The sequence below is a fragment of the Solanum tuberosum genome, unplaced genomic scaffold (genome assembly GCF_000226075.1).
Source record: "Solanum tuberosum cultivar DM 1-3 516 R44 unplaced genomic scaffold, SolTub_3.0 scf00051, whole genome shotgun sequence".
In the NCBI taxonomy this organism is placed as follows: domain Eukaryota; kingdom Viridiplantae; phylum Streptophyta; class Magnoliopsida; order Solanales; family Solanaceae; genus Solanum; species Solanum tuberosum.
In genome coordinates this window covers 676,180-687,675 of record NW_006238978.1, presented here as the reverse complement: position 1 = coordinate 687,675, position 11,496 = coordinate 676,180, and the positions used below count along the sequence as shown (strand labels likewise).

The 11,496-nt window shown below is 32.6% G+C and overlaps 1 protein-coding gene and 1 pseudogene across 1 annotated transcript; both read right to left on the bottom strand.

The window, feature by feature from the left end:
- Window positions 1-689: 689 nt before the first annotated feature.
- Window positions 690-3,285, bottom strand: LOC102586235 (probable receptor-like protein kinase At5g39030; annotated as a pseudogene).
- Window positions 3,286-3,883: 598 nt separating this feature from the next.
- Window positions 3,884-6,303, bottom strand: LOC102585907 (probable receptor-like protein kinase At1g67000). The gene is made up of 3 exons (XM_015307264.1): window positions 5,443-6,303; window positions 5,263-5,298; window positions 3,884-5,158 (listed from the first exon to the last, which is right to left on the bottom strand). The coding sequence occupies exons 1-3, from the start codon at window positions 6,206-6,208 to the stop codon at window positions 3,990-3,992; spliced, it is 1,971 nt and encodes a 656-aa protein (XP_015162750.1). The 5' UTR covers window positions 6,209-6,303; the 3' UTR covers window positions 3,884-3,989.
- Between the last annotated feature and the right edge of the window lie 5,193 nt (window positions 6,304-11,496).

Here is an 11,496-nt window from a genome sequence, read left to right as displayed (position 1 = left end):
AGGTTGGGGGTGGGGGTGGGGTATTTCCTCATGTGCCCATGCAAGTTTGCTTGAAATAAAGATAGTAACAATGGCAATTAAAAAGATACTAGTAATATTTTTGTTAATAGCCATTATTTCTTTTAATTCCCTCTATGCTTTCCTATTTTTCTATGAGAAAAGTTAAAAAGAGGGAAGAAAAAGATAACATGAGAATGATAGGGACAAGGATGGTTTTTATAGGTGAAAAAATGAAAATATTTTTGCTAAAAATTAGGTTTTGGTATAAGAGTATTTAGTGGATGTCCATTAAAAATTCTAAATGTAAGAGAAGGGATGTCCATCAAAAGTCTAATGTGGTAAAGAGAGAAATAAGGAAGGAAAAAAAGGGATATTATGAATTTTTTCGCGAGTTTAAATGTTATATATTTTGATCGTATAAAAAATATTTATAAAGTTAGGTCATTTTATGAGTTAACACAAGTTTCATGGTAACTACGCTTTTGCACTTAATGATGGTGTAGCCCAAGAGACAAGTTTGTGAAGCCTGTTGGCCAAAGCGAACAATAAATGGTATCGGCTTGGAACATGTCAAGGTTGCGGAATGCGGAATACAAACCTAATGTGCTTCAACTTTTTCCTGGACCTGAATATAGCATAAGCTTAGTACATTGAACTTTGACATAAAATGCAATGACATGTAGTGGCAATTGAAGTTTGAGACTGCATTTTCTTCAGTACCAACTTAGATTCTTAACACATTTTCCTTCATTATAGTGATAATTAAGTCTATTCTTGTGCACATTTGATGTAACTTAGAATATCAACAAAACTACTATAAAAATACCAAAAATAGATACTAAAACCTACCATAACAAAGTGAGACTACACAAATGATAGCTTAGATATCAGCAAAAAAAGGCTAGGCCAGTTCTACTACTGATGAATCTACCTCTGAATTTGAGGGAGAAAATAGATAAGGATTGGGAGGCATTTGCAAAGAGTCTAGTTTCCCTTCTAACATTTCAACAACCTTGCTCATCGATGGTCGATTTGATGGACCAGTCTGTATGCACCATAAACTCGCTATCACCATTTTTCTTGCACATTCATTCTCCTCTTCATTCATTATCCCGACTAGTTGAAGCTCTTCGTCTAGTTCAAGTCGTTGATAAAGCCAATGTGGAAAGTAGATTTCACTCGTGCGATCAACTCCAACATCAACATTTTTTCTTCCTCCAACCATCTCTAGGACCATCATTCCATAGCTATAGACATCAGACTTGTGAGAGACACCTCCCAAGTTTCTGCAAACAATTTCTGGAGCAATATAACCGATAGTCCCTCGTGGACCTAACATTGACACAACACTCTCCTGTTTCATGCACATTTTGGCTAGACCAAAGTCGGAAACCTTAGGACAAAAATCTTCATCAAGCAGGATATTATGAGGCTTTATATCAAAATGCAAAATCCGAGTGTTACAACCACGGTGCAAGTACTCTAATCCTCGAGCAATGCCTAATGCAATTTTGTATAATATTGGCCAGCCTAATTGGCGAACTCCGTTAGATCTTTCCTCATAGATAAACTTTTCAAGAGATCCATTTGGCATGAACTCATATACAAGAGCTCTTTTGTGACCCTCAAAACAAAATCCCACAAGGCTCACAATGTTGACATGTGATGTTCTGCTAATACTTGCCACTTCGTTAATGAAATCTTCACCATTGCCTTTTAGTTCATTCAGGACCTTTACTGCCACTTCACTCCCATTACCCAAACTTCCTCTGTACACATTACCAAATCCTCCTTGTCCTAGTTTCCTTCTGAAGCGACCGGTGATTCTTTTGATGTCTGTATAATTGTATCTGTTTGGAGCATATGATCCATAGTTCTTTAAGAATTCTTCAACTTTTTGGTGATCCTCAGCATTAGATTCCCAAAACCTGAGGTATTTGTACCACAACTTTTTTTCTCTGAAGCAAAAGAGTAGTAAAGCCAACAGTCCAACAGTAGATAAACTTGCACCTGTGGGAAAAAAATGAAATCATGCCCCATCAGAGAATTTTTTTTCTCTCAATTCCACATCCATACTTTTTGTGACCGAAAACTATTTAATTCTCTTGTTTTTGTTTCTATATCACTAGAGAAAGGTTTTTGAGCTTATACACAATGATGAGAATTTAAATGTTATGCATGAAAATTCTGTAATAAGAATAACATGGCAGCAATTAAATATATTCTAGTACCTGTGACTAGAATCAGCTCCACCATGTTTCTTCCATTTCTTCCAGTTGTTTCTTTTCTTTGATCAGTACTACTTGTAGGTGTTTTTGCATCTACAGAAGGGAGCAATAATACGAAATATATTATCTATGCGGCATGAAACAAGAAAGGGACTTAAGAAGGATGAACTTGACCTATAAAGTATAGATTGTTTTGGAGATGTCTACCTTTGTGACAAGAAAATTTGTTGGTTTTATCAGTCTGGCATCGACCTCCACCATAATGGCATTCGCCACATTCATCAGACAGTTTCCATTCTACAAGAATTTCGGGACCTAACAGGTTTATCAAATCACCACGACTTGAATGAATTGGCAATCTGATAAGTGAACAGTTGGTGGGAAGATTGTCTGCTCCTATGTATTCATCAACATCTTCGGAAAGCTTGTAGTATATGTTAAAGCCTTCACAGCCATTGTACATATTATACCAGCAAAATGATCGTTCTTCTTCTGCGTAATGTTACGGGCATTATAACTGGTACTGATGCATTTGAAGAAGCTATTAATATTAACCATATGGAAAGACATAAAAAGAGAGTTTGGAAGGGAGAAATTTTTGTTAAAAGCCTGGCACTTGTGTTGCATCAACGTTGTTTGAAGCATCGCGTCCCCAAGCCAAACTGATGAATTATTCATCTCTAAAACATAGTACAATTCTCCTCCAGGAACTAGTTGGATTCTTGGAAATGGTTTAGCATCACAACCAGACATGGACAATATTCCACAGTCAGGTTGTGTGGGAAGAGAGTAAGGAAATGTCAGGTCAGTAAAATTTCCACATGAAAAGGACTTTGGACAAGTTGAATCATTTCTGCCCTTTGCCTGGACTAAGATAAGAAGAAGTGATAGAAGAAAGCTTACAAATGAAGTGATAGCCATATTAAATGTCTCAAGAAGAGGAAGACTATACTATGAACTCATTTGTTCACTACACTTAACATTTAAAAGCAGAGTTGATTTGGAAAATTTGTGAGAAACGTATATCTTGGTGTAAAGACTTGAAGTCTTGCATCAATATTTAGACTTAGTCGTCAAGCCTAGTGAAGAGACAACTATCATTTTTTTTTGTGAGTTTCATATATCAACTATCAATTGTTCCTTTTACCTACTTAAACTATATTTATATCACTCTCTTTGTATTAAAACACACCACAATGCAGAGTTCGCCAAATATTGTTCCTACTTGAGAACAGGCATGTGTAGGCCAATTCAACATCGAAGGTATGTTTTAATACTGAGGGAGTGATAGTTGAGGTATGAAAGTCGCGAAAAGGTGATAAGATTTACCGGTATAGAAGTCTATTCTAACATTATTAGGAGTGGAAAAGTTTCAGAATTATGTATAGATATTTCCAAAGAGTTCTGTCAACATCTAAAGGACTTTTCTCCCTCTACTTATGCATCCTTTTCTCTTTTTTCTCCGTTTGGTCACAATACTTTTCCAAGTAGGACATTATATACAGTTCTATTCTAACATTCTTAGACATAAAATGTTAGAGAGACAAGAATTGAACTTAGATACTAAATTTTCTTCTCTATACACTGAGATTCCACGAATATTTTCCTTCATAGTCTTTATATACAAAATAAGTAGTTCTTGTGCATAATTAATGTCTCATAGAATCTCAAAACCACTAAGAAATAGTTATCTGAGAACACTTTTCATTTGACAGAACCTATATAGTATGCTCTGATGCCAATGTTCAATAAAACAAACAACTAAGAAATGAAGTCACACCCCACTTGTGGGACTATACTCGGTACGTTGTTGTTGTTGTTGTCAGTTCTATTATTTGATGAATCTACCTCTGATCTTGAGGGAGAATATAGATAAGGCTTGGGAGGCATTTGCAAAGAGTCTAGTTTCCCTTCTAACATTTCCACAACCTTGCTCATCGATGGTCGATTTGCGGGATCAGTCTGTATACACCATAAACTCGCTATCACCATCTTTCTTGCACATTCGTTCTCCTCTTTATTCATTATCCCGATTAGTTGAAGTTCTTCGTCTAGTTCAATTCGTCGATAGAGCCAATGTGGAAAGTAGATTTCACTCCTACGATCAACTCCAACATCAACATTTTTTCTTCCTCCAACCATCTCTAGGACCATCATTCCATAGCTATAGACGTCAGACTTGTGAGAGACACCTCCCAAGTTTCTGCAAACAACTTCCGGAGCAATATAGCCTATTGTACCTCGTGGGCCTAGCATTGACACGATACTCTCCTTTTTTATGCATAGTTTGGCAAGACCAAAGTCGGAGATCTTTGGACAAAAATCCTCATCCAGTAGGATATTATGAGGCTTTATATCAAAATGCAAAATTCGAGTGTTACAACCACGGTGCAAGTACTCCAATCCTCGAGCGATGCCTAGTGAGATTTCATATAATATTGGCCAGCCTAATTGGCGAACTCCGTCAGATCTTTCCTCATAGATAAACTTTTCAAGAGATCCATTTGGCATGAATTCATAAATAAGAGCTCTTTTGTGACCCTCAAAACAAAATCCCACAAGTCTCACAATGTTAACATGTGATGTTCTGCTACAACTTGCTACCTCATTAATGAAATCTTCACCACTGCCATTTAGTTCATTCAGGACCTTGACTGCCACTTGACTCCCGTCACGCAAACTTCCTCTGTATACATTACCAAATCCTCCTTGGCCTAGTTTATTTCTGAAGCGACCGGTGATTCTTTTGATGTCTGTATAATTGTATCTGTTTGGAGCGTATGATCCGTAGTTCTTTAAGAATTCTTCAACTCTTTGGTGATCCTGAGCATTAGATTCCCAAAACCTGAGGCACTTGTACCACAAAATCTTTTCTCTGAAGCAGAAGAGCAAAATCACGATTCCAATGCAAGTGAAAACTGCAAATGAACCTGGTTTTGAGGCAACACAACAATTACAACATTTGCAAAACATATATAGTAAAATAATTCTTAGCTTGATCAAGTCTAATTACAGATAAAAGTTAGACATGTACCTATGCCTAGAATCAGTCCCAAATATCTTTTAGCTGCTGCAAGAACAAGAAATGAATGATTTAATAATAGTCACAATAAGAGTAAAAGCAATTTTTACTTCAATTCACATTGAAATATTAAACATCTTGAAATGAATGAACCAATTCAAGCAACTGACAAAGCATCATATATGCATTTACCTTTGGCTTTGGAGCAGAAGAAGTCATTTTTGCTGTCACTTTGGCATTGCCCTTCTCTATGGATACACGTGGAACAATCTTTAGAAACTTCCCAATCCAATGTGAAATTAGAACTCAACAACTCAAACAAATCATGAGGAACTGGTACTGAAGGTGAAATATACTTTAAAGGCAATCGAATAATCGAGCAATTTGCAGGAAGATCATCCTCATCAACTGGAATACTGTAGTTTCTATGATCTATTCTTGGTTTATGATAGTATAAGTTAAATCCATCACAATTCAAGTACTTCTCATAACGTTGAAAATAACCACCTATCTCCTCATTAGTACTACCATTCATACATTTGAACAAAGTGATATTGTCGAATACACCAAATGTAATAGAAGGTGTATCAGGGAAAGATAAATTCCTTTCAAAGGATTTGCAACTTCTATTAGCTAAATAACTTTCAAGAATCGAGTCCGAAAGATCGATACCATTAACCCATAGCCACTTCTTGTAAGCATTGTATGTCACTCCTTCAATCTCAACTTTTGGATATTGAAAAGTGGTGTTACAATCGATCTTGGATAATCCACAATATGGTTTGTTGAATTCTGAAAAAGGATAACTCATGGTACCAAGTCTTCCACAATTGAACTCTTTTGGACAAGATAATTTACTCTCAACTTTAACTAAGTTGAAGATAAGAAGATGAAACATAAAGAACATAGCAGAAAAACAGGCAGCAGCCATTAGTCTAACTCTGAATTTCAACAACATATAGAAATGTTAATTTTCAGCTTTTACCAGTTAATTGCAGTGAGTGGCCGGCAACTCTACAGTGACCAAAGTGATTGTTAACTTTGTGGAGTAAATTGAGGAGGAGGTGACAAAAATGTGTTGAAATTAAAATTGGTGATTAAGTCAAACTTTTTTTTAATTAGTGATTAAGATAATTGGGGTCTAAAATGTAATATTTAGAACTTTTAACCTTTTAAAAATATCCAAAATAAACCCAATTTCTAATTTCAAAATGTTTGAAAAGTTTTCCCCTCTCTTCTTAAATTTCAAAATTTAAAATCTCTTTTAAGATTTCTTTCTCCCTCTTCTTCCTTTTTTCTTTCTATTTCCAGATTTCTTCTTCTTCTTCCATTTACTTGTTCTTCTTTGTTGTTGCTATCATTATCGTTGTCGTTCATTATTTTTTATCACGTTTTTCTTTTTCTCTCGTTGATCCTATTTCACAAACTAATTTGCTTTAATTTTAAATTTTTTGAAGTTGAAGTCATTGAATTGCTTTTTTGTAGAAAATCAAGTAACATCTGAAGTTGTCGCAATAACTGCTGAAGTTGTCGTAGCAACTGCTGAAGTTATTGTAGCAACTGTTGAAGTTTTTTCAGCAACTGCTAAAGTTTGCTCAGCATCTGTTGAAGTTATTGTAGCAACTATTGAAGTTTTTTCAGCAACTGCTAAAGTTGCTGCAACAATTACAATAATTGTTGTAGCAAGTTAGGTAAAAGAGAGAGTGGTAGAGTGGCAAATGAGATGTTGTTGATAACAACGAAGGTAGAGGTGATGGTTGTTGTGGATGCAAAGGTCGAGAAGAAGGAGGTGACAACAATGGTGGTAAAAGAGGAAGAATAAGAGAGTGGTGCAATGGAGGAAGAACTGATGGTTGTGGTAGAGGAGGAAGTGGTGACGACGACGGTTACGATGGAAGAAGGGGAGGGGATGACAGCGGCAGAAGGGTGGAGAGAATGGAGGGTGTGGAATGGGGGAAAATAGGGCTTTTATGTAAATAATAAAACTTGAGTGTTTTAAAATTAATGTCATTAGCACTAATCTTAAAATTGTCACTTCTACTCAATAATTAAAACTTGTGTCACTTTGTTTTCATTTTGAAACTCTTTTGTCACCCTTAATGATACTTATTCAAATTTAAATTTTAAAATAAGTATTCTATATTAGCTCTGAAAATGTAGTTAATATCTCAAAAGGTTATTCAACTTTAGAAATTTATCTAGTAAAGTCATTGAACTTTATTTTGTATCAATAAAATCACTCAACTTAGATCTTTATATCAATAAAATCACTCAACTTAGACATTTATGTCAATAAAATCACTCAACCAAATTTATCATTAAAAAAACAAAATAAATTATTTTTTAATATATGATCACAATTAAAATAATAAATAAATAGCTTAAATTACTACTTTATTACAAAATAAAATATTAATAGATAATTTCATCAGTTTCATTTGATAAATTAATACTGCTTCATTACAATGATACCTACCACTTGATCTGATAGTTTAATCAATTTCAATAATTTATCAATTTCATGTGATAAATTACTACTGCTTCATTTGACGGTATAACAACACTTGATGTGATGGTTTAATCAATTTCTTATTTGTGTGAACGACGCCAGCTTGGAGAATTTTAGGTTCAAGTTTGATAAATTAATCTTTTATTTTTAATTTTATATTATTTTATAATGAAATAGTAATTTTGAGTCATTTATTTAATAGTTTAATCATGAACATAGTATAAAAAACAATTTATTTGTAGTGTAATTTTTTTTAATAATGAATATGAGTGAGTGATTTTATTGATATAAAGAACTAAGCTAAGTGATTTTTTTTATACAAAATAAAATTTAATGACTTTAATAGATGAATTTTTTAAGTTGAGTAACCTTTTGAGATATTAACTCCTGAAAATGAGAAGAAACAAACTAATTAGGATGCCTAGAGGGAGCCAAAATTGACCCAAAATTCCGATAGGACAAATAATTTATGGATGAAACCAAAAGGGTATAGGCGCAAGGGTCCTACTCAACATTTTTAAAATTTGGAAATTTTAAAAATTACACTTAATATATTTTTCATCCACAAAGTTGGAGGCCCTTGCTTTTTGTTTGTTTTTGAACCTTTTTTACTTTAAAGCATATTTTTTTTATTATTGATGTAATGATATTTCTCAAATACTAATTGTAATACTTTTTTTCTTCATTATTGATTATTCATACCTTCTTGAAATAACAATCATAATAATATTTTCTATATATTATAGGTTATTTATTAAAGTTTATTTGTAAAATAATTGAAAGGTTTACTTTTATTTATTTTCTTAGTAATAAAAGTATAAAATTGAATATACATGAGACTACGTCTCGTAGATTCATAAGACTTACTCCCCGTGTCTCGGGGATTACGTCCTCGCTCCGTACTGCATAAAATGTCCTTCCTCAGACCCCTGCCTTTTAAAACACTGATTTTCCTATTCAAAGAAATTAGGTGGAATCCATCGATAGACACCTAAAGTTGGAATGACTTTTACTTAGTCAATCAAATAAGTTTTGTACATTTTAAACATCCGTAACAGGTCTCCGTTGTGTCATCTTGACATTTTTTGTTGACTTGACACATTCTTGGGAGGACCAACTTACAAAATATAAATACCTTTTGGTGCTAGAATCCAACTCCTTTATACCATTGCTAGTGTATTGGGCCATTTTGGATAATGGGTGAATACTTTTCTTGGACTGTGGAACAAACAGGCCCAAATATGCATGTAGGGCCCAAATGTACACCTTTAACAGCCTGTTAAGAGTTAGATGCAATGATAATAGAGCAACTTTCACATATAGCAAACAAAAAAATCATATTTGTATGCTATAACAAAGTTTGCATAATTGCGCTCCATAGCAAACATATATATGTATAATTCGCTATACATATACAATTGAAAGCCATGTCTATTTCGCTATACAAATATACAAAAAGAAGCAATTGTATAATTCGTTGGCTCCTCTTCAGATTTGTATAATTTTGCTGACAGGCCATTTGTATAAATTGTTGTTAGCCTCTCGTTTGTATAAATCGTTGACAAAAATATTTGTATATCAAAAAATGTTTTCTCTTTCGCTTTATACAAACATAAATTATACATTATATTTGTATAATCTGTGTTTGTATAAAACGAGAAAGAGAGAAAGGCAAAAGAGAATTGGGCAGGAGAATATTTGTATTGTATAATTATAAGTGTATAAGACGATTATATATGTATTTGCATGTGTATATACAATTTTCGTTCGCTTTATACAAAACATCAATTATACATTATACAAACATAAATTTTACATTATATGTATAATCTGTGTTTAGATAAAACGAGAAAGAGAGAAAGGCAAAAGAGAATTGGGCAAGGGAATATTTTTATTGTATAATTATAAGTGTATATGACGAATATATATGCATTTTGCATGTGTATATACAATTTTCTCTCGCTTTATACAAACAGAAACACAATTTATACAATTCTGTTGTATAAAGCGAGAGAGGCGAGCACAGAGGGAGCGAGCGAGAAAGGGAGAGTGGTGAGCGAGAATTTAGAGGGAGAGAGGCGACTAGCAAACGTTTGCTACGGGGCGCAATTAAATCAAACCGTAGCTACTCCATTTATTTTAGATTATAAGTTTGTCATTCTGTACAATTATCCCATGATAATATATAACAAAAAATGTCTCATTTTATATGAGTTAGTTTGATTCGGCATGGAATTTAAGAAAGAAGAGAGGATTTTTTAAACTTGTGGTCTAAAATACGTGATAAATATTTGTGTGGCTACAAATCATTTCATTAAGGATAAAATGAACATTTTAAAGTTAAATTGTTACTTAATATAGAAATGTGTTTTTTTTACTGACTAAAAAGAAAAATAAGTCATATAAACTTAGACAAATAGAGTAGTAAATAAGACACATAAGGGCATCTCCAACCCAAATACCAAATTTGGTGTCAGTACTATTTTAGTGTAAATCAACTCCAACCCACTGCACCAAATTTTACACCAAAAAGTAATATTTTTCTCTCTCTTCATTATTATATTATTATTTCTTATTTCATAAAACAAATTCTTTCTAAAACATTCACCATATAATTCATATTATTTTCTTTTATAGTCGTTTGATATAAAATTATTTTATACCATAATTTTTCAATAGTAGAATTAACATAAATTTATTTAAAAAAAAAGTCATATATAGAAAAATTAATTTATAAAAAAAGCTAACTTTTATATCTAAAATTAATATTATAAAAATAATAAAATATACAAGAGATTTTAATTAAAAACATACAATTTATATAATGTTTAATTAAAAATTTTGTATAATGAAATAATATTAAAATATTCAATAAAGTGAATTGGTGTAAAATTTGGCAATGGGTTGGAGCTCCAAAACACCAAATTTTACACCAAATAAGGATTTGGTGTAAAATTTGGTATTGGGTTGGAGATGGTCTAAGTCTTCAATTTGGAAGATCTTTTTCTTCTATTTAAGTTGTAAATAATTACTGAAGATCGTTTTCTCATAGTGCATTGTACAAACATCATACATTGCTAAATAGTGGACTAAAATTTAAGGGTAGAGAAACTTGGTAGATGTCAATTTTGTTATATAAATGTTTCTATATATTGAAGCACTTGAAATCACACAAATCACCAAGTTGAGTAACAACATCAATTGTCTAGGCCAAAGTCATCTCAAGTCGTTTTCAATTAAAAAAAAACCTTATTACATTTTTTCCAACTAAAATCCACTTACCTGTTTTTTTTTCCTCTTTCATTAATGCATTGAAAAGTAAAGGCATAATACATATATTGACCCCTAAACTTGGCTTCAAATTTTAACTTTGATCTTTAACTTTGTAAGTGTACAAATAGGCACTTTAACTATCCAAAACTTAAACAAAAAAACACTCGGATCCTACCTGGTAAAATGCGTGAAATAAACTCAAATTAGGCGCGTCAGATGTAAAAATTCAGGGGGTCAACAGTAAAAAAAGCATTGAAAGGACAATTAAACCCTTTTTATATTTTTTTCAACAATGTTCCCCTCTTTTTTGCATTATTTGTTGTTTACTGCAAAATGCAAGTGACATTTAATAAAATTTTTTGTTATTACGAAAAAAAATTATAATGAAGTTTTTTTTTGGCAAGAAGGAAAAAGGAACACGTGTAGTACTAAATTTTTTTTTTGAGATTCAATCAATTTTTTTT

Bases quoted from the DNA above. Each gene is read 5' to 3' on its own strand.
- LOC102585907 (XM_015307264.1), bottom strand. From the start codon at position 6,208: ATGTTGTTGAAATTCAGAGTTAGACTAATGGCTGCTGCCTGTTTTTCT. The intron at 5,299-5,442 runs GTAAATGCATAT...TTGTTCTTGCAG, and splicing joins CTTCTGCTCCAAAGCCAAAG to CAGCTAAAAGATATTTGGGA. The intron at 5,159-5,262 runs GTACATGTCTAA...CCTCAAAACCAG, and splicing joins GGGACTGATTCTAGGCATAG to GTTCATTTGCAGTTTTCACT.